The 27,066-nt window shown below is 44.1% G+C and overlaps 1 protein-coding gene across 1 annotated transcript in view; it reads right to left on the reverse strand.

The window, feature by feature from the left end:
• Positions 1-27,066, reverse strand: part of pps (protein partner of snf) — a gene marked incomplete in the record, with an annotated part of 147,377 nt that overhangs the window by 118,278 nt on the left and 2,033 nt on the right. Inside the window, 3 exon segments of the mRNA XM_077660973.1 lie at positions 2,090-2,364; positions 4,073-4,149; positions 5,373-5,535. Of these exon segments, the coding sequence (XP_077517099.1) occupies positions 2,090-2,364; positions 4,073-4,149; positions 5,373-5,505 (485 nt within the window).

Below are 27,066 nucleotides of genomic sequence, written 5' to 3' on the forward strand. Positions count from 1 at the left end.
AGTGGACATCTGTTTTTGCAGCGCAGATCCGATGAGAGAGGTTTCCAGTTTATTTAAAGCAGAAGCTATCGCAGAGGCCCTTGGAATAGATAAGTTGTCTGAGGCTCTCTACGTAGCTCCCTGCTACAGACGCGCTTAAGGGTGCTGGCTCCAAAGTTTCAGCCTCGTCTAATTCATCCGCGTCACTATCGTCCCGCACTTCAGAAACGATGCCCTCGTCCGTGCACAGTTCCGCGGTGTCGGCGTCGTCATCGACAGAGATAAAAAGATTCCAATCAATGTCACGACACCCCACGTAGGAGTCTACGACGCACTGCCATAAATCGCCGCCAGGCTGGTCATCTTCCGAAACATAAGGCTCGGCATCAGACACTGTGTCGACGAAGCCGGCCTTGCGGAAGCAGTTCCGCTCGCCAGTGGCCGTCACCTCCGCCCAGGCCGCTTTCATCATCTCTACTGTTGAATGCAGTGGAAATGGGCATGGTGTTCCCGTCCGCCACCCCGAATTACAACCGGGGCCCAAGATTTGAACGAAGCCAACGAAACATCCGCACCACAACAAAAGTGGCAAAAGCGCGCGGTGGGGTAGACATGCAACGTGCACAGGCGGCAATCAAGCCAATCAAGCTAAAGATACAGACGCATAGCGCCAGCGGAGAGACCAATGAGGGGCGTCCGTGAGCGTCAGTGCAGCCACCTCTTGGCTCCCATGGAAAGCCTGCTTCACGGAGCATGGCCTCCGCGATCGGCATCCGGCGCCAGCGTGGTTGATTGTGGAGGCCACGCGCGGATTTGCAAGAGAGTGAGAAGAGGGAAGTGGAGTTGCAAGGAGGGTCGGGAGGGCGATCGATCTTGGAAGGTGCATCGGTGGGGAAAGGGTAGCTCGCTTGAAAGCAGCACGAAACGGGGCGAGTAGTTCACCTGTGATGAGGCTCGGGAAAACATGCCGCGCGCCGGACGCACAAATGGGTCGGAGGCAGGTTATCTCACATCGCGGCACCGGGTTTACGCCATCCGTTCGCTGTAACCGATCTGCAGGGCTTAATGACGTTCGTTATACGTGTCATTTTGTGCAGCTAAAACAATGTATATTTTGACAGTCCCGCAGGTCTCGTTCGTTATAAGCAAAAGTTCCAACTTGCCAACTGATGCCAATGAAAAATGATCATGCAGGAATCCTTCACATAGTGGGGTGCAAACTCAAGAACGAAGCAGCAAATGCCCCTCAAAAGAAGCCGTCCAGCCAATTGCATCGGCCTACTGTCATGGCATCGTGGTTCACCACTTTGCAGTTGCCAGCAGCCTTGACAGGTGTGAGGTGGCTGGCCACTACATCTTTCACGACAATAGGCTGGTGCCATTGGTTGCGAGGCTTTCTCTGAGAGGTACTTGCTGCTTCATTCCTCAGCTGTACTTGCCTACTGGGCACAAGGATATATCATGGCTCCATATCTCAGAAGCTCCCACATCACACCAGAAGGGGGGATCACATGTGTTGCTCTTATCGTTTGCAATGCGTCTCAGGGCATTTACCGTATTCCTTCACGTAATGAACCCATTTTTTTTTTTAGAAAAGTTGACATCCATTCGAGGGAAAGGATCATTACCTCTCCCACAACAAATACATTGACAGATTTTCTTATAACAGTTGAAATTTCATATCATACATCCGCCCGCCTGTCCGCCCCCTTGACCATTCATTTTGGAAGCAGCCAATTACAAGGCGCACTTCAACTGCCTGAACTGGCGCTGCAGGCTAGTGGCGCCGCTGTGAGCCTTCACGAAACTAATGCAGAGAGTGCAGCCAAATCGAAGAGACCTATAAATTATGTGCTGCTGCTATTACGAAAACTTACGATTAAAGTGTACAATGCAAGAACTCACTAACAAAGAAAAATAAACAGAATAATATGAGCCGGGACTTTTAGAACAGAAATTCTTCCCAGCACCCTTTGCTCCCCTAGCAAGTGAAGTCACTGGCCCCCCTTGACATGCAAGATTGACACTAGTGCCGCTCACTCCAGTGGTCAAGCTTGTGCCCCATAGTGTGCCCAACAGCTCAAGTGAGTGGGCAGCAGCAGCCACTCACGGGGTTCGATCGAGGCCCGTCTCCTGCACGGCGGTGCCCTGTGCAAGGGGCTGCCCACTGCATCCAGAGAGGGGTGTAACGGCTCCTCCTGCAGAGGAGGTGGGTGGCCCGGCCACCAGCTGTGCGAGAGGCGCGCAGTAGCAGTGGTCAAGCAGCACCAGGTCAATGGGGCTGAGCAAGTCGTCGGCGCCCAGGGTGGCCTTGAGCAGAGCCTCCACCTCGGCCTCCGACGTCTCTGCAAAGAGGGAGCCCGACGCGGGGCCCTGGCCCAGCACCTGCACAACAGCAGCGGAGGCCGCCACACCGACAAGGGGGGAAGTGTGAATGCTGGCAAAGTGAGAACGCTTTGGGAGGGTGCAAAATGGGTGGTAGTTTACACGTTGAATGCTGTAATAGTCATCATCAGCCTAACAACATCCACTGCAGAAGAAGGACCTCTCCTACTGACCTCCACACAACCCAAGACCTGGAACAGCCACGACCTTATCTTCAGCAAGGATATCATTAACTCGTGCTTCTTCCCTGACCCACCCTGCTCTTGTCCTGTCTCTTAACCTGTCAGAGACGACGGCAAACCGTTCCTAAAACCTAAGCATGGTGTCAGGTTGTCTGCTAAGATGCCGCATGATGAACGCAACACAGACTACGTGCCATGATGATCTGGGCAGAGGATGTGGACAAAGTGAGAAAAATGGTTTATGGATTATGGGGGTTTAACATCCCAAGGCGAATCAAGCCGTAGTGAAGGGCTCCGGGAATTCTCGACCACCTGGGAAAAGGCCAGCAGAATTTTCCAGCAGTCAGCAGAACTGCACAAAAATCCAAAGGTGGCAATCTCCAGAAAAGAGGTAAAAAAAAAGGCTACAGTAAAGCAACTCTTGAAGGAGGGAGAGGGACATACGACACTCGAAAAATGGATGCCAAAAAACATCTTGAATGGCTCGGATTCCAACATCAGCTGTGACACCTGTCTGAGGTCTGGCTAGACCTGAATGGCAATACTAATGCCATTCTAATGCCATGCTAGACCCTGATGGCATAAGCGATATGCCAATCAAATTGTATAAAAATGAAAAAAGTTGCTGGCATGTGCGCTTTTAGACAATGATTTGGCATTCATAAAGATATAAATGTGTGTTTCTTTTTGAATAAAGGCAGTCTTAAGTATGCGACCGTCCTTGTGCTCTTCTCGTCTGTGTCTTTTTTTCTGAGCATATCCCTTTGCATAAATATATAAGGGAAAGGGGGACAAAGCTAACATAGTTACATCTGTGGTTTACAGGGCGGTGATGCAGATTATAAAGGACTGACTGCAGGCTTGGGTGGAGAACGAGGGGGTGCTAGGGCACCCATCCACTTGCCCGTCCGTCCATCCATGACGGATTGCCCTACATAACACTCTGCCTACCATTTGTAGAGCAAAGTGCAAGCCACCTACTGAGAATGCTTGTAGCCTCTAGATTAGCCATTTCTTATTCCCCCTGCCGGATGACAACATGATAGTGATGCAGAGATGTATTCTGATCACATGGTTTTGGAGGCCCTGAAATGGCACAAAAACATTTCGGCATGGTGTCCATTCTGCCAGTCACATTTTTAAGGAAAGTTGTGAAATGACTTTGTAGGAAGTGAATACAACTTCAGTGATCAAGGAAACATAGATGTCTCCTTCAGCAGAACAGTTATAGCAGGAACAGCAAGCTCCAGCATTGAAACTGAAGAGCACAGTTGTGCAACCTGCAGTGATGAACACATACCGGAGAGTGCTTCAAGAAATATTCCACTCTCAAGAAGTTCCACTAAGGACATAGTGAAGAAGAAAAAATGGTGCAGATAAATGTTCAATCATGACATAGCACTCCCTTTCCTTATGAGGGGGTAGAAGGCCTAAACGAACTCTGACTGGTAAAATTCAGCATTTGAATTACTGCAAATTAAGCCCCTTCGAAACCAGAAAAACGCCGCAACTAAGTTCTGGCTCACCAAGTTCTCGAGGTCATGGAAGCTGTCGTCGATGGCTGCCAGAGAATGGTTGCCATCTTCTGTCCCAGCAACGTTGCCTGCACCACAGATGACGTTGAAAGCATCACAGATAGAGCATGCTAGGCCACAGAAACTGACACAAGTGGGTGGTGCCAGCATCCTGCACCTTCCATTCTCAGCAGCTGCTCAACTACACGTGCAACCACACGTGGAGTCGGGGTAGTTTTACGCAACGCGACAATGGTGCATTTGCGCCATGCAAGCCAGAAGGAAGGAAGGAAGGAAAAGAACTTTAATAAAATAGGAGATGTCTAAGCCAGAGCAAGCCAGAGTCAACTAGTGCAGGCCATGCTCATTGCCAGTGGTGAGGCAACCATTATTTGCCGATCAAACTGCCACTTGTCAAGCAGGCAAAAGAAACAAACCTGGCCCTGTCAAGTAAAACTGATGTGAGAGGTCAAGTGCAAAAAATCCTCTGCACAACCAAAGTCCATGAACCAGTCGGGATGAAACAAAGGCATTCCACAGGGCAAGGACAGCTTATGAAGGAGCATGAAGCTAAGTGCCCAAAACAAGTTGGACAGAAAGCAAATTGTTAATTGTGTGGTTTAATATCCTGAAGCAACACTTTGGCTATAAGAGACGCTATAGTGAAGGGTTTTGGATTAATTTAGACCACCTGGGGTTCTTTAACGTGTGCTGACGTTGCATAGCACATAGGCACATTTTGCACTTTGCCTCAATTGAAACGTGATTGCTGTGGCTGATCTGAACCTGGGTCCTCAGGCTCGGTAGCCCTAACCTCAGGCGCCCTAACCACTGAGACACAGCGGCAGGTGGACAGAAAGCTATTCAAGGGGAACATGAAGCACAGCTGCAAATGCTTTGATCAAAAGAATGGTAGCAAGCCATTGTTGGACTAGCAGCATAGAAAGCTACAGTGGACGCTATACCTTGCCGCGTGCCAACACAAGCCACTGTGCGCTGTTTATTGAACACTCAGCCTCCGACAGTGTGCGCCCATGTTTGCCCCCACCGTGGCCAAACACTGGTCTTCACCGTGAGTATATCCATATGTTATATTATTTTGACACAATAATAAATAAGACTCTGATGTCCAACTGTTTGGGCTAGTTGATCTGACATGCTTCAACTATAAAAGAAGTGCATTGCAAAACCACAGGCACGTGAAAACAGCATGAGCATGCGTCATCCTCGTGCCCATGTGACCTTTCAATTCACTGCTTTTTGTCCACACAGGGGTGGTCGGTTGGACAGCAAAAAAGAAGAGGGGGCCCACCGAGCACATCGAAGTCGAGCTTGTCATTGTGGGGCGTCTGGGCAGCCTCCTGGAGCAGGGCACGCACCTGCTCGGCCGACAGAACTGAGTCCAGCTTGAGCAACGGCTGCTCCTGCGAAGAGGAGGAGGACATGCTGTTGCCCACCCCGCCGCTGTCCAATGCCTGCACAAAGAAGGAACATTCGTCACCATCTGAGAGAGCACTTTTGCTCACACATGGTCATGCTTTAGTAACAGGTACACAACACAAGCAAGCTTCCAAACTCACTGTCACTCGTGACTTGCCGTAAAGTAAAAAGTAAGCGATCCGAAACAACATTTAAGAATACACAGTGAAATGCCGGCAGGACAAACTGCATTATCTTGATTAATGCTTTCTAGCAGGCTCTCAATGTACCAAACTTCCAATGGTATGGCGTTGTTATAAAGTTTTGGTAAATATACAATGCTGAACTTTATCATAACAGCTTTGCAAAATTCTCCTACCTCAGCCGGAGGCCCATTTGTGGTGAAACCGAGCGAAATGCTTGTGTACTGAGGTAAATTTTGTCTCATGCCAGGTTTGACAACAATACTTAGGTGGCTTGGCCATGCATGATGCGAAACCAGAATCGTATGCAATCAAGGGAGCAAAAGCAGCCGAGTTTCCATTGAAATGCAGTGGTGGTGCCATCTGTTGTCTGCAAAGGAAAACGGCATGACGTGAAAGGCGCACAGACTAGTGTTGCTAGGTGTGCGGGTCCTTTGATGGCACTGTCGCTGCCTTTCAAAAAAACCCGGCATTGGCAGCTTTCGGTTCGTCGAACTCGGCGCAGATGATTACAAGTTTTCACCTTGTACAGCCGAACCAAGAGAGTGTCGTTGTCAAACTTGGTAAGAGACAAAATCTGCCTCAATATGCAAGGTTTGTGCATGGTTTCACCCCAAATGGGCCTTTGGTTGAGGCAGGAAAATTCTGCACATCTGCCACAATAAAGCTGCAGAACACTGTACAAAGTGGAAGTACTTTTCAGATACACTGTTTTATCTCAATCATCTGAGGGGGCCTGACGATCATAAATTAATTTATGCCTACCGATTCAGATCCAGACCCCCAATGTACAACGTGATTCATTCTTATGGTGAACACACAAGTGTGTGGCTGCGTTCTTCGAAGCTCCACTGCGTCCGTCCCGGCCACGAAGCACCAACTTCAGGTCCTTCTACGTGTACCATACTTTGCTTCGATGCACAGCTATGTCCAACACAAGGGCGCTCCAAAGAGTGCAGCCACACTCACGTGTTCACCCTAAGAGTGGATCACCCTGCACATTCAAAACAATTTCGAAATTTATTTGTTCATTCCGCAGCTTTGAAAAGTAATCGTCCATTGCCCTTACTGTCCAATTCTTATACATGGTTGGTCTCAGTAAGTTTACAGAAACAAAGAATCAATTTAGTTATTTTTTTAATGCACTAACTGAGCGCTTTCTCTTTCCAGTTAGCCTCAAGGTCCCATGACATTATCCACGGTTGTATCCCTTTCTGAAGTCTTGAGAATTTGCAAATACACTTGTGCAAACATACCTGTGGTCACCCCTCTTGTCTATGTCAAGTAAGCACATACATACTCCACAGCCATGAACCGACTAACCTGCTAAACTTCAGGATAAGGAGATCAAATTTTGTGCAGGTTTTTTTAATAGAGGCACTATGACTTGAGACAACAAGAATAAGTATCTCTGAATGCTTATTCTGAGTAGGCAACCTTGTGCTGAAGCCGATATCTCAAAAAATCGCAGGCGCAGAGCTGCAATATTCGATGCCGTGCTCCTTTACCAGGGTATCACCAAGCTCTTACAACAACAGCATCTACGCTGGACTGCGAAGCCAGCCTATTTTCTGTTCTTCGCCTTCGAATGCTAATCGCTACAAAACATTTTACTGCCCTTTTGGTCACGCTGCATGTCTCTGGGTGTCTTTCAACATAAAGAACCTTGCTTTGCACAGTAGCACACAAGCCTTCGCCAAGGGAAATTTTCTTTTGCAGAAATTTGAGTTAGCCACTAAAATTCAGCACATTTTGTATACCTGGTACATATCAGCCAATTCTTTTCTCCATGACGTTCCTCTTCCTTCCCAAGTTTTGCTCTCGTGTTCACTAAAAATTTGTATTTCAAGACTTTTCTAGTGTGTTGCGATCCCACATTTATTCTTGGCATGTCGCTCACTAAGAAGAACATTTACGTTAGTTGGTGCTTCCATACTTTCTAGTATTTTTTAGCCAAAATTTTTACACAAAAATCAAAAGCCCTCGTAATACCTCCAAGAAACACCAAGCTTCTATCAAACACAAAGTATTGAGACCTTCAAGTGCTCTAGTCAATAAAACAGAAAACATTTTTACACATTTCAGAAATTTTAAAACTACATTTTTTCATGTTGCATGCTGCACATTATAAGAGTTTGTCATGATTTTCGCCAAACTTTCTATATGAGATATAAAACCAAAAAAATAATGCACTATATTTCTCTTGAAGATGTGCATTACAGAAAGGCATATTTATTTACCCTCATTTTGATGTGCTGCAAGTTTTTGTAACTAACAAATAATTTTCAGTGCAAAACTATAAAGTGAATCAAAAGAAGACACTCATTTTTCTCAAGATATGGAAACAGTTAACATGGCTAGGTGCCTAACAAAATGGGATGCTGCTGACAGCACCTAAATGACACAATGGACTGAAGCAAATTGAGAGAAGTCATGTGGAAAGATAAAGGGATTCAGGCACGAAACTAATAAAGCAAGACACGGTTACCTAAAACCTTGAAACCTTTTCAAAATGATAGAAAGTTTGCCTAGTTGGAGGCTGTTCACGATGAAATTTGTAGGCGCAAACTTTACAAGCACAGAGAAAAAAAGAGTCCTAGGGTGAACGAACTGTGTCCTCTTTTTCATTGTGGCTGTAAGACTTACGCCTACAAATTTCGTCTTCAAACCTTTACTTTTTAAACTTTAAGCATTCCCCCTTTTGCTGGCTTTGTTTAAGAGAAAGAAAAAAAAATGAAGTACTGCACTTGAATCATATTTAGACTTCAGCGTAGTTTGACACCTGCCAACTGGAGAAAAAGAACCAAGAATTTGTATTACAGCACTACAATATCTTCAGACATTCAAGTTTCTTTTTCAAAATACAGGAATAGATTAGACACACTGGTACCTCTGCCATCAAGCTAGTTCGGAGTGGTTAGGTGTAACCCAGGTTTCAAAAACTGCAAAACGGTGGTACTAAATCTAAGAAATGACAGAGTCCGTGCTCCCAACAACTTTGCAAGAAAATCGGTTCTTTGCACTATTACTTGTATTTTCTTAAGTAGCCTTAGATTGGAGGACAACATGTAACCAATTACAAGTTTCACCTCAAGTAATGTGCAAAAGCAAATGGAGTAGTTGTTTTTTGCTGTTTTTGCTATTATATCTTTTGTGGTGCTGTTGGCAAAAGTGTGATAATGTGTGAATCCTGAGGAAAAGTGACGAAAAGTCTGCCGCCCACCACCTGAGAGGGCACAGCTTGGCGCTCAGCAGTTCAATTTATCTGTTTTATGCCAAACCGCATTCCATATATAAAGTAAGAAATGCATGTGTTTGTTGAAAACGTTTAGGAACACTCTGATATAGCTAATAATTCATAATATCTATGTTTGTTATAAGGAAGTTCGACTGCAAATTGCCTGGCAATGCTCTACAATGCCTTGATTTTAAAAGAAACTGTTTTGGCAGATGTTTCGGATGATTTAGGACCAGTCTGAAGACATCAACAACTTTCGTGAACAGCTTTTGGCTATTACGAAGTGTTAATCCGAGGTCGGTACCCTGATTTCGAGCAGGCTTGGAGTCTATTTTTTGGGCAGGTGGAAATAAACCTTGCCCACATGATTTCGAGACCACCGAAGCCAGACATAATATTTATTACACCAGTGCTATCCGTAACGGCACCATGAGCGAAAAACAGAAAAGAAGCGGAAAACGAAGCCTACAGGCAGTAAGGTGCCCAAGTTTTGTGCTGAGGTTGCACGGTTTTTTGTCAGAGTCAAATTCCGACGATATAATATCATTGTCAGAGCCACTACTGCTTCAAGCACCGGAAAAATCTGCTGCAGATCTAACAAGATCACGCAAAACGGGATTTTTCTGAGCGCGCGCTGTCTCTACAGCTTACACCAGATTGCAAGCGTACTACGCTGGAACCTCAACTTCAAAGGTGTTTCAAAAATCACCGCCTTGCATGAAAGACACAAACTACGCAAGAAACTGAAATAGAGTGTCTAAACAACAAACTAGATACCGCAAAAATCCTCAACGGCCCCGGCAGCACTGAAATCGTGCTTCGAATCTGTCAATCACTGGTGATCGATACATTGTGACATGGTAATGAAAGAGTTAAATTAGTTTTGGCTTCTGAATCTGGCTCATTTCGGAAAGCACGCGTGATCATTCTTGTTTGAGCGCTCAAGTAATGTTGTGTGAAGGAAATAAAGCAAAATTAGAAAGCAGCACGTAAAGATTTTCACTGATAATACTAGTGCTCGAGCTCAGCTGAAAAAGAAGCGAGAACAGCACAGGCACAAACGCCCCACCCCTAGCAAGCCAGCTACGATAAGAATTCACTTCATTAGCTTCACAGCGTACTGACCAAGCGCTCTAGACAAGTGAGACAGTCTGTGCACTCTTCCAGAAATTCATTTTTTTTCCGCACCACAACCAAAACTCTTTTTTAAGACTAAATGGCTGTATTTCTAAATTTCCTGATTCTCCAATTTTCAAACTCTCACCGGAACAGTGCCAAGAATCTCGAAAGCACAAGGAAAAAAAGGCCCAATAAAAAAATTGGAGGGGATACTTAACGTCCACCTTAAGGGTATGATGCCATAGCGTAATTGGTTAATTCCTATATATTCAGAATTGGTCATTCTTTACATTCATAGATCTCTGGGAGTCCTCACACCACTCCTGGCACAGTGGTGTTGCTGTCCAGTGGTTAAGCAATGCGTCAATGCACTGGGATGGCAGGTGCTGCCACCGGTGGGTCTTGTGAGACTCAGGTTGCTCTTCTTGAGCGACCAATCATTAATTTAACTGCTACATGCCATGGTGGGCAGTTTTCTCACAATCCGGCACAGAGGTTCAAATGATGCCACAAGCTCACATTACCTACGTGGCCCACCTGCCTCGCAGGTTGCTTCTCTGGGGATTTCTCATGAATTTTTCGCTACGGTCAATGGCACTGAATTTTTCGTGACATGAGCTGCTTAACACTATGGCGTTAAAAGAGAATAGTGAGCTTCGTTACATCTGTATGAATAAATTTCTCCAGGCCCTGCCATTGGACTCCAGTTGTCCCCTGCCCACATAAAGCCATGTGCTGGTTGTGCATAAAATACTGAGCTGGTCTTGAGCCCTATTTCTGTAAAATTGGACTGTGCATAAGGATAGTTAATTATCACTGTGTGTACTGTCAGGGACAGAAGTGCCCAGGATGTGGCGCCACTGGCTCAAATGCATCAATGCGTCACCAGAGTCACTTAAGAGGTCCGAGAATGACGTGCCGATTTTGCATGCCACAGGGTGCTCGTCTGGAAGCGTCTGCTCATGGGTTTGGCGCGAGAAGCAGCCCACACGATGAGCTGATCACTTGGCGCCGGCAACCCACATTTCTTTTTGATTTTACCAGCAGTGAATGAGCGTTGCTTCGCGTATCAAGCTGAAAGATTTTAAACACTTCTCTGAAGGACCTTCTCTACCCCTTCTAACAGGAATCAACATGCTGACAAAAAACCTGGACACATTTAAGCTTCGCCTTAGAGGTATGAAATGAGAGTGTTCACTGCTTAATGCCCAGAATTGGTCATTCCAGACTTTACATTCATAGATCCCTGGGATGCACCACTGCCCTGTGCTGCCACAAGTGCTGCTACCGGTGGGGCAATTGCAATCCAGGTTGCTCGTTCCGAGCAGCCACTCGCGACCAATCATTAATTTATCTAAAACCTGCCACGGTGGTCAGTTCGCTCACAATCCAATGGTGATGACGGCACAAGGTCATGAGACCTAGGTTGCTTCTCCAGAGATTTTTCGTTCACAACAGCGCTGCTGGGGGCCTTAGCGCTATTGTGTTATAAAGTATACCGCCGTCAGGGATACATTTTTTGCCAGCACGCTGGATTCCTGGGTAGATCCGACCCCCATAGTACATCGTTGCCATGCTGCAAACAGTGCTATGTTGTGGCTACAGTCTCAATGCATGCTACCATCCTGTAAATGGCAACATGCAATGCAAAAGTTCACTCCTTGCTACGCAAACTCAATGCAGCTGAAGCGGTGGAGAATGTCTGTGAGATGCTTCCACTCTCTGCAGGTTGGCTGTAACGCTATACGCTCACCAGCACAGTGACAAAACTGCCACGTCAGTCACCCAATACAGCTGCAGCCATCCTGCGAAGCTATATGGTCCATAGACCTCTTTAAAAAATTATCTCGCCCTGTGCCACCCTAGTGTGTGAGCGCGCCAGAAGGCAAGCATATATCAAGTTGCAAGCCGCCGTGGTGGCTCGACAGTTATGGTGCTGGGCTGCCGACCCAGAAGACGTGAATTCGATTCTGGCCACAGTACTCGCATTTTGATGGAGGCCAAATGCCTGTGTATACTGTGCAATGGCAGGACACATTGAAGAAGCTCAGGCGGTGGTCAAAATTACCTGGAGCCCCGGACAACAGCGTCCAACCTCATAGCCCAAGTCACTTTGGAATGGTAAACCTTAGAAAACCAAAACCAATATCAAGTTGCACCCTAAGCATTGTGCACATGCTTCAGGTAGCCCAAAAAGCGCACAAAAAAATTGTTCCATGCAAGCAATTAGATGCGCAAAAAAGCTAGAGTGCACCTAAAAGGCATTCATTCCCTCATCGTAATGTTTTTAATACAGCTACACCAGCCTGCTTTGAACAGTGCTCACTTGCACAAATTCCCTTTGTGCCGCAGATTTGAGATTTGAAGTTTACATGAGTGCTGTGCTTCATTCTGCGGCCATTCCACTTTATTTTCAATGCACATCCACTCATGCCGCTCATACTCGTCCTCAGGAAAGTGCTATACTTCATTAACTACCGGACGTGTCTTGCTCACCACTTCAAGTGATTCCCCAGCTATTATATCAGTCATAAGGAGAAAAAACTCTCAGAGTGAGAGGAAATTATTTAGTTGTCGTTTACTTACTGGCCAGTGCTCTCTTAGGAAAGTGCCAAGGCAAATACGCACTGCATGAACTGGCACTCAGTGGTGACAAGGTCATAGTGCCCCGCAGCACTTGCCACATGCTAGTCACGCCCTTTGTTTACTTTTGCCACCAACATGTCTACGTTTCTGAAATTGGAACTTCTGTGCCATTCCCACTGAAAGAGGAGAAGACAAGAGATGGCAAACGTCACACGAGCTCATCGTTTCAATTTTTTTTTCAGTTCTCGACCATATGCAGTCCTTTCAAAGAAATCTTCTGGTTGTGCCACTAACATGAGCATCATTCTACTCTGAAACTGTGCAGTACAAAACAAAAACAGCACCCTCCTCTTTATTCTACCCATGCAGAGCCAAAAGGGCACCCTAGATCTGGCATTGTCTTGAAGGTAAAACCCACCACAAAGTAGAGGACTGCCCCCAAAATACTAACTACACTCTAGGCAGAAAGGAGTAAACAGGGAGTAATCTGTCATATAGCATACTCCCTTTTTTACAGACGGGAATGCGCTAGAGGGCAGTTTACTTAGTTTTTACTCCCATATATGCATATAACTGCTGGGCTTATTCAGAACAGCTGCACTGAAGCCGCAGGCTGCACCAAATTGAATGATACCTCCTTGAGCCTTCCCCACGACAATAACATCCTTACACAAGTCAATTCTATTTATGTGGATGGCACTTTATAACTGCCATCAAAATTAGCCGCTGCACCGCACACGTGGCACTGCTGGAAGGCTACAATCCGCCAATTCAGTCTCCACTCAAGACGATTTATTTTTCACCTCCTACACAGCCATTTGGCTTGCTGTCACGAGTCAAGGGGCTTCCATGCATAAAAAAGCCACCTCAATCTGCATTCCGCTTGTAATAAAAAAAGCAACATGCATACCACTCACTCTATTCCAAGTGAGTTTTCTAACAGTTCCAAGACACCAGACAAGGCCATTTGTTTTCACATTGACAATGAAAATGACTGCTTAAGTTACTTGGCACTATTTGCAAGTTGCCCGTACCTCACAATCAATAGAAAAACCAGAATTTAAAACAAGATATTTCACCTAACAAATACACATCGACAATATTCAATTCAATGTTAGTGTGGAAAAAGCAAAGAACTAAGTGTAAAAATGAATACTGGTTTTTGAGGAAAGGAAATGGCGCAGCAATTGTCCCACATCTCAGTGGACACCTGAACCACCCCATAAGGGAAGGGATAAAGGAGGGTGTGAAAGAAGAAAGGAAGAGAATAATTTCCACCACCTGGGGATCTTGACCTGCACTGACATCATACCAGATGGGTGCCTTTGAGTTTCCCTCCATCTAAATGTGTTAGAACACTTAGCCACTGAGCCGCTGCGTGTGATCTGCTAAGAAAAATTACCAACAGTTCCCATTTTCTGTGAGAATGTTATACTGTTCTTAAACTTTCTAGTTTTTTTACCACTGCTTCAGTTGCAAAAACTGTTTTGTGATGGGTTTTATGGCACATCAGCAGCTAAGGCTTTCGTGTACAAAACACTAAGCAAACATGTGTCTTCTTGGTAAAGGAACCAAAATTTAGTTTGCGCTACCATTCCCTACTTTTAAGAATCTAAAGATTTTTTCAGTACCTACAACTGCACTTTCCTCTAAGAAGGCAGGGCTGAGGAGGAAAAGAAATAAAACCTGATTCACTGCAGTCATGCCTCCATATAATTTGCAAACAGGTTGTTGTTGTTGTTTCACACCAAGATATATGCGAGACGTGGCTGTCAAATATGCAAAGATGGCATAAAGCCCCTAAATAAAATGCCGTTAATGTCTACACGACTTCCATTCCTTTTAACACGAACTTCACAAGGTGCCACTTTTTGTTTACTCCCTAACGCCATGCAGACTGCCATTTACATTCCAGTTTACAACGCACTAACCTCATGCAATGTCTATGCGGGATGTTTACTTCCGTGATTAATTTTGCAAGCTTGTGTGGTGTCATGAGTCAGCTCTCTCATTACCACTTGTCATAGGACCTTATCATACGTATTTGTGTAGTGGCCGTAACGATACTGCCTCCCAATAAGGGTTCAACTGTATTTCTAGAGTATAGCGCTGTGAGGAGGCTTGGAAAATCGGTGTGCATACATAATGCAGTTTTCAATGTTCTTATTTTTTCCACAACAACACAAATAGCAAGGGCAAAAAACAGAAAAAACTGATGCGTACTATTGCAATCTTTTTACTGTCTCCCATTTATCGTGCACCACTGCCTTGATGCTGTAAATGGCCAATTTCAAATCGTCCATATAAAATTCTGTGCAGTTCTCATACTTTTCCTTTGACACGAGGTATTGTTGTAAGGCATTGTATTGTATTGTATTGGGTTTTATGGCGCATAAACAACTCAGGCAATCATGTGCCAAACACATGGTGTAACTTATTTCAAGAATTGGGTGTCCTCAGCAAAAGTCCTTGTCCGGACAAGGACTCCGAGGAGCCCAACAAATCGAATGTAGACCTCAGCCTTCTTCTCAGGCCAAAGAAAATGGATGAGAAGTATCATAAAATGCGTCGAAGCACAGGGTAAGAATTTTTAGAATGAATAGTTCTGTGATGTTATATTGTTTAAGATCGCCGAGTCTTTCAGAAAACTAAAAACAGATGAAGTTCTTACAAGTGGATTATCTCCTAAAAGTAAATTGGGGTGGAAGGGAATGCGTTTATTGTCAGCACATCTTCACATTTCTCACATAAGGGTCTGTCTTGTCATTAGAAAGTTGTGTGTTAGGTGTGTGTGTCCAATACGGAGACGGCATAGAATAACTTCCATGAAACGTTTTTGGTGCAAGCAAGACTTCCATTCCTCTATGATGGGTTTTACTAAGTGTTGCTTATTATTTCTTTCAGTGTTCCATTTAGACTGCCATTTATATCTTATATTAAGCTGTACCAGTTTCATGCAATCTTTGTATGGAATGTTCACTTTCTTTATTTCTTTGTTCCGAGCTTTTGCAGCACAAGCATCCGCCTTCTCATTGCCTGTGATTCCGAAGTGGCTTGGCACCCAGCAAAATTTTGTGTTGTCCCTGTGTTGTGGCTCTTATGAATGATGTCACCAATTAGTGATGTAACTGTATTTCTGTGGTGAAGTGAGGTGAGTACGCTCAGAGAATCACTGTAAATGATACTATTTGCAATTTTCTCATTTATAATTTTTTCTACAGCCACAGAGACTGCGTAACACTCTGCCGTAAAAATGGATGCGCGCTCAGGCAGCCGCACTGTTTTTTCTCAATTATTTTGAACCGCAGGACTTCCGACGTACTGTGCAGATTTGATCCATAAGTATAAAATGCTGTGTATTCTCCGTATTTTTCGTTTAGGGTTAAATATTCTTGTAATAAATGCTCATGTGATGTTTGTTTTTTCTGAAATTGTGTTAATGTGAAGTCGCACATAGAGGGCAGGCAGTACCAGGGCGGGAGTGGGTCAGGTTTGTGGGCAATACTAGGCAATGTGTCCCTTACATCTAGTTCTTGGCATTTCTCTTCGAAGTGCAGAAGAAGTGGTCCGATTGCCAGAGGTTTGTTGGAAAACAGTGTTCGAGACGGGCACTTTGTAACTAATAGGTAGCATATGTGTTTTGGCATGGAACGAATTTTGAGAATATATGAGCATGTGAGCATAGCTCTTCTGTCTGTGAGTAATGGTTCGTTAGTTTCAACATAAAGGCTATTTATGCGTGACGTCCTGTAAGCACCAGTTGAAAGACGTGAACCCAAGTTTTGCACTGGGTCGCGTCTCTTCAAGTACGATGGCCTTGCTGAACCATACACTACGCAACCAGTCTAAAATGGAACATACTAGAGAGCAATAAATCTGCAGAAAGCATACCCGATCAGAACCCCAGTGTCAGCGTGAAAGGACCTTCAGTATGTTCAAAGACTGCGATGCTTTCTTTTTCGGCGTGTTTATGTGGGGCAGGAAAGTAAGTTTTTTGTCGAAATTTATGCCTAAGAATTTGTGTTCGTTCTTAAAAGGTAACTGGGTTTCGTTTATGTGTAGAATGGGACCTGTCTGTAAGCCTCGTTTGAGTGAAAAAAGTAAGGCCACTGTTTTCTGTGGAGAAAACTGGAAACCATTCTTGTCTGCCCATGTTGGCAGTTTATTTATTGTAAGCTGTATTTGCCTTTCGCATGTAGATATGTTGGAGGATGTGCATGCTATCTGAAGATTGTCAACTCTGACAGAATACATAATGGGCCTCGGGATTATTTTCCTAATAGAAATCATTTTTACTACGAAGAGTGCAGTACTTTGTAAGCTGTATTTGTCTTCCGCATGTAGATATGCTGGAGGATGTGCATGCTATCTGAAGATTGTCAATATAGACAGAATACGTAATGGGCCTCGGGATTATTTTCCTAATAGAAATCATTTTTACTACGAAGAGTGTAATACTTAAATTACATCCTTGAGGTACTCCATTCTCCTGAATAAAATTCTTTGAAAGGATTGAGCATAGGCGCACATGGAATGAACGGTTGGATAAGAAGTATTTTAAGCAATTTAACATTCTGCCTCGGATGCCAAGCTCGGCAAAATCTTGAAGTATCCCGAACCTCCAGGTTGTGTTATATGCCTTTTCTAAGTAAAAAAAGACTGCAAGACAGTGTTGTTTGTGTATAAAAGCATCTCTGACAGTATTTTAAAGGCGGAGTAGGTGATCCGTAGTGCAGCATCCCTTTTTAAAACCACACTGACTGATATCAGGAAGTTCACAAGATTGAAGGACAAAAGTTAATCTGATATTCAGGAACACTTAAAAGATTAAAGGCGCAACTGGTAAGAACTATGGGAATGTAACTGCTGGGGGAGGTTGGTTCTTTCCCAGGTTTAAGAAATGCTGCAATGCTGTTAAAGAAGCTTAGAAGTGCCTCTACGGCTGGCTGGGAAAGATGGGCCAGCATTTCATAGCATATTTGGTCGCATCCTGGAGCTGTTTTTATGCCGGCAGATAGTACTCTATTGATTTCCTGGAGGGTAATTAATGTATTGTATTGTTCATTAGCACCTCCACTTGTGGGAAGTCTGTTTTTCGGCCATGTTTTGTATTTTAGAAATGACTGGGTGTAATGTGACAAGCTAGATACTGTAGCGAAGTGCTCACCTAGTATATCTGCCTGTTCCCTTATATTTGTTTGTATACCAGGTGTTGTTAAAAGTGGCATTGTGTACGGTGAGAAGCTTCCAGCGTTGCGGATTTGTCAGGGTTATTTCAGGTGCAGATGTTAGACTGATTATTATAGGGAGGTGATTGCTGCCATATGGGCTGTCTATGACATCTCATTTAAAATCGTTAAAAACAGACGGCAAACTAAAGGCAGATCTAAACAGCTCATTTTCTCCGAGGCTGGAGAGCAGTAAATCGTTTTACCGAAGTTCAGCAGACAAATATTATTGCTCAGAATAAGATCCTCTATAATTTGTCCTCTGGCATCCATTTTTTCACTCCCCCAGAATGAGGAATGTGCGTTAAAATCGCCAACTACCAGATTAGGGCTGTGGTGGCTGCTCTAAAAGATCTTCTAATTCATGTATTGTTACCATGAGATGGGGTCAAGATAAATACAACACAATGTTAGTGTTTTGTATGTGAGCAGAGTGGCTGCAACAGCTTCAAATTTAGTCTTTAGTTCAAGCTCATGAGCCGGGACATCATTTTTCACTATGATAAAAACGCCACCTCAAAGCCGGCCTGCATTCTCTCAGTTGCGGCGAAATACTTTGTTTGTTTTTTTAGTACATTTGTGGTTTTGGGACCTAAGTTTGTTTCTTGAATACATAAGGCCACAGGTGAGAATGTGGCTAAGATGTCTTTGATATCGCTTAAGTTATTAAACAATCCCCTACAGTTCCGGTGTATTAGGAATGCCATTTTGATTTTTTGGGGATGTAGTTTGAAAAATTAGGTCCCTATTTCTTTGGGGCCAGTTATTAGGATTTTTCCTTTTTTTCTGTCAAGAGAGCTTTGCCGCCGCTGCAGCGGAGGTGAGCTTGGTGCTACGTCCATTGCCTCGCTAGAGGTTCTGGCACGCCGTGGAGAGCCCACAGGTGTACTGTTTGTAGGCCTCTCCCGACTGGGAGAAGCCTTGCGGGCGGTTGACCCAGAGGCCGGCGGGCTCTTTTTCGAGGGTGGCAGGGCAGCCTTCGCTGAATTTGCCTGGGGCGCGGGTGGCCCTGCCTCAGGCTCACCGTGTGTGGCCTGGGCAGACGCCGAAGCCTGGTGTGGTGCACTGCCTCGTCTCACCACATTGGCGAAATTTGCTTTTGCTGTGAACAAGAAAGTTCCCCGAGTTTGTGTAAATCTTTTCCGTGCTTCCTGGAATGTTATGTTTTCTTTAGTTTTGATAGTAATAATTTACTTTTCTTTCTTCCAAGATGGGCAAGACCTAGAATATGCGGGGTGGTCCCCTTTACAGTTAGCGCACTTAGGCGAGCATTGCAGACATCAGATTCGTGTTCATTAGATGCACATTTGGCACAGGTTTGGCGGCCAAAACAACTCTGCGATCCACGGCCAAACCTTTGGCACTTAAAACACCGGCGAGGACTGGGGATGTATGGTCGGACTGCTATTTTCATGTAACCTACATCTATGGTATTAGGGAGTTGGCTGGAGGCAAAAGTCAGAACTAAGAGCTTTGTTAGAATTTCCTTGTCATCTCTTATTTTTATGCGCTGTACGTCAGTGACATTCTGGTCCTTCAGACCGTCTAGCATTTCTGCTTCTGTCAGAGTGAGGAAGTCATGTTCTGAAATCATCCCTTTGACAGTGTTGAAGGATCTATGTGCACTAATAGAGACAGGTGTTCCTCGAAAGGTTGCTAAGTTTGAGAGCTTAGAATGCTGAGCTTTGTCTCCGATCTGGAGAAGTAGATCGCCACTGGCTCGTTTCGTCACCTTGTATCCAAGGCCTAATGATTCCGCGAGAGATTTTGAAACTAGAAAAGGGTAGATGATTCTAGCTTGTTTTTCAGGTACCTCACCATGTATGATGTGGTATTTGGGAAAGGCTTCTTTTTTTTGCAGAAACTGCGTAGTGACACTGGCCTGCCCTCGTTTATGAAGGCAATCGGTTGCGGAGAGAAGGCTAGGCATATAATATGCATGTTTTTCGGCTACAGTGCCAGCCACCGACCATGGAGCCCAACTTGGGGACAGGACAGGAACTTGCAAGCAAGTTCTGCCCTCGCCAGCTGTACCCCACGACTATAACCAAATATGGGGCGACAAAGGGCAGCTACTTCACAAAGGGTTAACCCTAGCCACCCATGAAGAAAGGAAAAAACCGGGAAACGAGGAGACAGGATAGTAGTCAGAAAGAAGATAGGAAAGAAACAGATGGAGAGGAGGACAGGAAAAGGCGACTGCCAATTTTCCCCAGTCGGGTCAGGACGGAAGTGCCATCTACAGGAAGCTGGGGCCAAAGTGGTGTGATGCCTCCACCGAGGGGCCTTACAGGTCCAAACGCTCAGCATCGGCTCAACCACCAGGATCCCCTTATCCCCGGACACGGCGATGCCACGCACGGCGAAGCGCGGGTGCTCGGGTCTGTGGTGATGCACTGTTCACCATCATTCCCCTGCGGGGATGTCCCTGCGGATGCTCGGGAACCCGTGGTGTCGCCACTCACCGACGTCTGCAAGCTGCAGACGCCTCCCAGCGGGAGGTTGTTGTAAGGCGTGTTCCTGTGCTGTTTGCTTTTTGTGGCTGTGCACAGGTGAAATCATGTACAGTGGGAATGGGAATACTTCAAATATACTAATTTTATTTATTTACGGACATACTGTGAACCATAAGCAAATAAAATTATACAAAATATAGAGAAATTCACAACATAAATGGCACTTACACCATAGGGAATTTGCAACGAGGACCTTTGAGGTGTAATACAAAAGATATGCAAAATTTTCAAGGAACTAGTCAACATAGAAGGCATTTGAAATAATCGAGGAGCCTGCAGCTCAATAAAAAAAATTGCAACTCATAAGGTGCCATGAGGCATAGCACAGTTCAGGTACACATGACTAGTCCACGGAGATGTAATTAGACATGGGCAAACCATTCCAGTCAGCAATGGTGTGAGGAAAAAAAAAAAGAAAACATACAAATTTGTTCGTGCAAAATATGGCAATAATAAACTAGTATGTGCAATTCTTGCAGACTGTGGAATTAAAAATTGGGACGGATCAAGTCCATTCTTATTGTTTGATAACAAGGAAAAAAATTCTAAAGTTTTCTTCTCCGCTTTTGTAGGCGCAGTATATCGGAAGTTTGCATTATTTCGGAAGGCGAATCGGATTTCAAAAATTTTGAGAACACAAACCTGACAGCTTTCTTTTGCACTTTTTCAAGCTTCTTTATATTCGATGTATTGTGCGGATACCAGACTATGCACGCATATTCAAGCTTTGGCGTGGTTAAAAAAAAGTAGCTAAGAAGTTTTACAATGGATGGGGAAATTCCGGAGCTTATGCCTCAGGAAACACAGTTTTCTAAATGCTGCTGAACAGATATTGTCAGCATTTGACAGCAGTGACTTCCTTTAGCTCAGAAGACCCGAGGTTATAACTATATTTTATGGGATTCTTTTACGTGTAATGCAGACGGAAAGAGTTTCCTCCGGATTAAGAGCCATGCCTCAATGGCTGCACCAGTTTACAATGTTGCCAAGGGAAGGGCTGAGGTAACTTTGATGTTGATTATTACTTGTTTTAGAAAACAATATGCAATCATTGGTGTACAATCGTTTGTGAACATCAGGATACTTCATCTACAATGTCATTAATATATAACAGGCCCCAAGACGCTTCCCTGTGGCACACCAGACGTGACGAGAATGAAGCCGGATTGTTGCCTGCCAAGAGCGGCGTATTGCTGCCGGTTACTTAGATAGTCACTTATCTAAGAAATAAAGATCTGTGGGAGACCAAGTCGTTCTAATTTAATTATAAGCCTATTATGAGGAACTACATCGAAAGCTTTGCTAAAGTATAAAAAGTGTGAGTCAATCTGGCCGTTACTGTTTAGGACTGAGACGAAGGACTGGACTACAGATAAAAGTTGCGACACATTAAAGTATCCTTTCCGGAAGCCATGTTGGCAATTTGACATAACTGAATTCAGCTCTAAAAATTTGTGGATGCGAGTGGCGATAACATGTTCCATAAGTTTTATAGCAAGATGACAGTAAAGATATGGGACGATAGTATTTTAATACCAGGCAATCGCCTTGCTTAAAAATAGGCATGACTCGTGCCGTCCTTCCATTCACCTGGTATACTTCCTCTGCCAACTAAGATGTACAAAAGATAATGACAAAGAACTTGGCAACTGATTCGGCATACCTACGAAGAAACATGTTTGGAATATCGTCAGGTCCAGAGGAAGGTTTAGTGTTCACGTTCCAAAGCATAGAAAACACACCTTTATAAGTTATGAAATTCACCTCAGACGGATGAGCACACGCAACACTCAGCGTGGATGGCTCCAAGACAGAAACACTGTGAAAGTAATTGTTGAAATGGTGAGCAATGGCTGGCCCTTTGATCACTGATTAGTTTATCCGCAACTACTACTTCGGAAACGGGTTGCTTTATATCACTAATGTATCTCTAGAACTTGCCCGCATTGGTTTTTATGAAGTTTGGCAGAGTTGTTTCGAAGTAGAAGTCTTTCTATCTGTGCACTGTGCTTGTGAGGGCATTTTTGAGCTCAAGGATGAGATTTGGTTGCAGACGTTTCTTTAGTCATTTTATTTCTTCGCCTGCGATGAATAATTTGTCGATTCAGCCACGGTGTCACTTTATTGATCTTTTTCCTTTCTGTGGGTACAAAATTAACTAAGCAACAGTGATTCATTGCTTTAAATTTTAAAATGCACATGCATCCTTTCTGTCAAAATCGATAAGACATTTTTCCAATTGATGCACTATGTGGGCGTCACTGGTGCATATGTAGTGTTCAAAATTCCGTATTTGCTGCTGTTTCGGTGCACTGAGTTGTTTCATACATAGTAAAGTGCTCGCTATTTGCATGGTCAAAACTAAATACTGCACAACTGCTCTTTTGACATTTTTTTTGCTCTTCCGCTAGCACACAGAACAGCAGCCCTGAATTAGTTTTGGCTTGTCACTGAACCTTTTTACAAGCAGTTGTTTGGCATTCACCAATAATGAATACAAATTTTAATCTTACGAAGACCTCTCAGCAGTTCTCTTGTGGTATTTAGATACATTTAACTTCACCAAAATGCACTATGGCCAACTTCAAAACGTCATTTACACAGCATAGGCCTACTAATGATATGATTTCTTGGAAGCTCTCAGGCTGCACAGCTGTTCTTGAATGGGGCAGTTAATCACTCCAAAGAGTGCAGTCTCTCTGTGGTTGTTTCCATTATGGACAGCACGCAATAAAAAAAAATAAGGATATGAAAAGAGCGAGCTATAAGTTATTCATTTTAATGTTGGTAAAAAAAAGGAAGAACAATAAGGAAAATGAAAGCAAGTTCACAATAACAAAAAATGGCCAATGATCACAGAACCAGCAGATTTACAACCAAGCACAACAGGATAAACAGCAGGGCTCCCCATTTGGAAATGAATCGAGTGTACACCAGTTTTAACTGGTTATCAACATGAAATAGAATTTCTTGTTGAAGAAGTACTGGTATGTGGAGCACCACACTTAAATAGGCATGAGCAACTTGTCACACAACAGTATACCCTGCCACAGAGAAATCCCAGTTCATGGCAACCAGCTGTTACATCAAATGCCTTGAAACACAGCATACCATTTTAGAATGGCGAAAACTGCAGTTAGAAATGCCTTGTGCTTAACTGCTTGACCCAAACATGCACACCCACAGTTTTGACAAACTATGAAACAGCTGAACGTTTTTTTCTCCTCCAGATTGATCCCCAGGTACCAGCACAAGGCAGGCAAGAGGGTTTTTTTTTTTTTTTTTCAGTCCTGCATTCAGTATCTGCGGCCACAAGCTCCTGCTCTTAAGCTTTATTTAACTCATCCCAGTCACATCAAGCTTCTATATATGTTAACTCAAGTAACTTATCCCGCTTCCCTAATCTATTAGTAAAATTCAAAAACCAAGCAAAAGTTGGACATTTTTGAGGTGAAACTGAAAGGAAGTGGACATGGCCAGGTCCATCACCCAGCGGTCCCCGCCAGAGCGGATACCGAGTGAAGAGCACAACTGAGGAAATCTGCCAGAAAAACACGGTCATGGCTGGCATAACACTTTGCCCTGCAGTACACTCAGCTCGGCCCAACAGAGAAGTGCGACCATCATATTGCGTGAACAATGAACCAGCGTCTCCGGCTGCACGAAAAGGCAAGTGTGAACTGCCAGAGAGGAAAAAGATTTCCTTTGCTTTGTGGCAGTCACTAGTAAGAACACGTCAGCAGATGGAATGGCACCAGTGTCCACACATCTGATGCTCACGTACTGTAGTTAGGCACAGTCACACCTCTACAGAAAACGAGAAAACCAACTGCACTTCCCTTTTACTTTCGCCAACTCCTTCTACTCTTGGAAAAGAACTTGAAACAGATCGTAAACGAGCTGGATGAGGAAAGGTGCAGTACGGAATGACACAGAGGAGGGCACACTAACAGAGGAGCTGGTATAACAATGGAGAGCAAGAAATAACAACATCCAGGCACATCGATGGAAAGAGAGCTGCATTTACGGTGAGCAATGCCAAATCTTACAGGCAGTAACTGTTAAAACATGTTGCTTTCAGGCAACTTTTCTGGAAGGATGTGGCTGCCACCCCTCAGTTCTATTCCAATGCACTTCACAGCTTTGCTTCACAAGGCATTTCAGACCAACTGAGGAACTGTCGAATAAACGAACTGCTGTGTGAAGCCAACCACCATATTATTAAAGGGACACTAGGTACAAACTCAAGCTGGCCCAAACAGAAAAAATTGCTGCATTCTGATGACAAAGCCACTACTTTAACCGAAAGCGGACCTTTTATAAGCCAGAAAAGTAAAAGAAACATGTGTCACTGCCACCCGATGATCTCACAAGTAAACTGAGTTGCATTGACAGAAGACAAGGGAATGGAAGAAGGTGCTCGGTATGACATATATACATGATGGAAGCCAGCAGTCACCGAAACCAAGGGGATCTTTTTTCTTTTAATTTGTAGGTTTTCATCAATGGGAGATTAATAAAAGCAGAATAAATATAAAGGACAGGCGGTAATACAAGACGTACTACTTCTGCCACTATGGACAAGGGTGGCGCTGGTGAACACTCTCAAGGTTCGCTTACACCACACATAAATACTTCCGAAAGCCCCTTCTCCTGTCCCACTCCTGTCTGTGAGGCAGACATTGAACACTTGCCCTGGACCTGCCCCTCTCTGCGTGCTATCGGTCAGAAACACCTGCCCCTGTGCAGACCACCCCCAGGCCGTCCACCGGATGTAGAAGAATGATCTTTGGGCCATTCCACCGGATGTTACTGGACTTCCTTTGAAACTCCAGTGTGTACCTATATTTGTAAATAATACTTCATGCCAGCAGGCACACTGTTGTAATAAAAAAAAAAAGAAGATTGGACAGCCATAACCATAGCGCAGTTGGTTAGAGCACTGGATGCGAAATTCAGGGGTCATGGGTTCGGATCCCACCAGCGGCATGTGGTTGTTCTTTCTTCTGCTTTTATTAATCTCCAATTAATAAAAACCCACAAATTGAACAGTAATAATAAAAATGATCCCGTGCTTTTTGGTTTCGGTGAATGTTGGCTTTCTTGCAGTGACAGTTATTTTGACACAAATGCCAGAGGCCAGGCTACACGACCATCCACTTCAAAACAGTGATCACAGAGTTTAAATGCCAATTTTCTCGCCGAAAATAACCAGAAAAAGCCATGAAATCTATTTCTATGAAGAACACACATGCCAGAACTAACAGTTTTAAACCACTTGTAGATTATAATTAGGAACCTTTGTTTTTGGGTTTTAACCTTTCTGGAATTTGGGGGTAAATATTGGGTGAAAATTGGGTTATTCAGAAAAAATTTGTATAGTTCTGGTTTTTTCTGGTCATAATTTATTAAAAGAGTTCATTTTTCTGCCAAGCCTAAAATGCTCCATGTTTTTGTTCATTCTTTCATAAACAACACGGAAATCGTGGGTTTCAGTGAAAATTCTTTACCAACTAAAATTTTTTTTTTTCCAAATCTACTACAAATATTCTGTCCCATACACTACTACCAATCTCCTTAGGAGCAATCCTGCGTCTGAGTAAAACCAGCCTGAATTTATTTGTACAGTTACGGTTATGGCTGGTCAATCTTTTTTTTTTTTATTACGACAGCGTGTCTGCTGGCATGAAGTATTATTTACAAATATAGGTACACACTGGAGTCTCGAAAAAAGTCCAGTAACATCCGGTGGTGTGGCCCAAAAATCCATTCTCCTACATCCGGTGGACAGCCTGGGGATGGTGGGTCAGGCTGTCATTAGCATGGGTTGCACTTCATGCTGCGACATGATGCAGTGACTCCGATATGACGTCTGGTTGGTAGCCATGTTTTGGCCTCTCGCTTCTAAACTGCCCTTTTCAAACTAATTCTCAAATTCATCCACCTCATGAAAACGACCATTAAAAAGCAAGATCCCTAGTTGACAAAAGACACCCCTCTGGAATAAGCACTAGACATCCACAAATTTTCTTGCACCATCTTCAGCTTTGTGAACTGGAAAACCAACCTAAGGCTCACTTTCGGGGACCAATCGGGTTTAGCCCAATTCTTAAGCAATGTGTTCGAGGTGCAAGAATCGGGTAAAATCAGGATTTACCCGAAAACAAAGGAACCTATCACTATATGCCTCTTCGATTTTGACTGCACTTTCTGCAGCAGCTCCAAGGAATGCAACACTTTCGCATTCGTTTTGCAAAAGTGCCATCCTAGTGCAGCACGAGTTCTTGGCTGGCTTGCACTGTCCCAAGTGGAAGTGCAGCTGTAGTGTAGCAACATGGCAGAGCCCACATGTAGGTCGGAGAAACGGACAAGATGTAACCGTAGTCTCTTAATGAAATAACAGTTCTTTCTGATAAAAGGTGAATAACTGTCCGTGTCATCAGAATTGTAAACCCAAGTGGTCAAATCGAGCCCCGCAGTTAGCATTTCAGCGCATATATTAATAAATCATCGGTATGTTTACATGAAATGACTTCTTTATTTTTTTAGAGCAACAAGAGATTTCCTGGGACTGGTTCATAGCAACACTGCATTGCGATTTCTGCTTCAAAATTCATGTTTTTCAGGATTTTGGCTGTCGTTAATGGTGGCGGCACGTAGCTAGCAGTAATTTGGCGGTGACGCCAAGGCTAGCAGA

Source organism: Amblyomma americanum, chromosome 4 (assembly GCF_052857255.1).
Source record: "Amblyomma americanum isolate KBUSLIRL-KWMA chromosome 4, ASM5285725v1, whole genome shotgun sequence".
Classification (NCBI taxonomy): domain Eukaryota; kingdom Metazoa; phylum Arthropoda; class Arachnida; order Ixodida; family Ixodidae; genus Amblyomma; species Amblyomma americanum.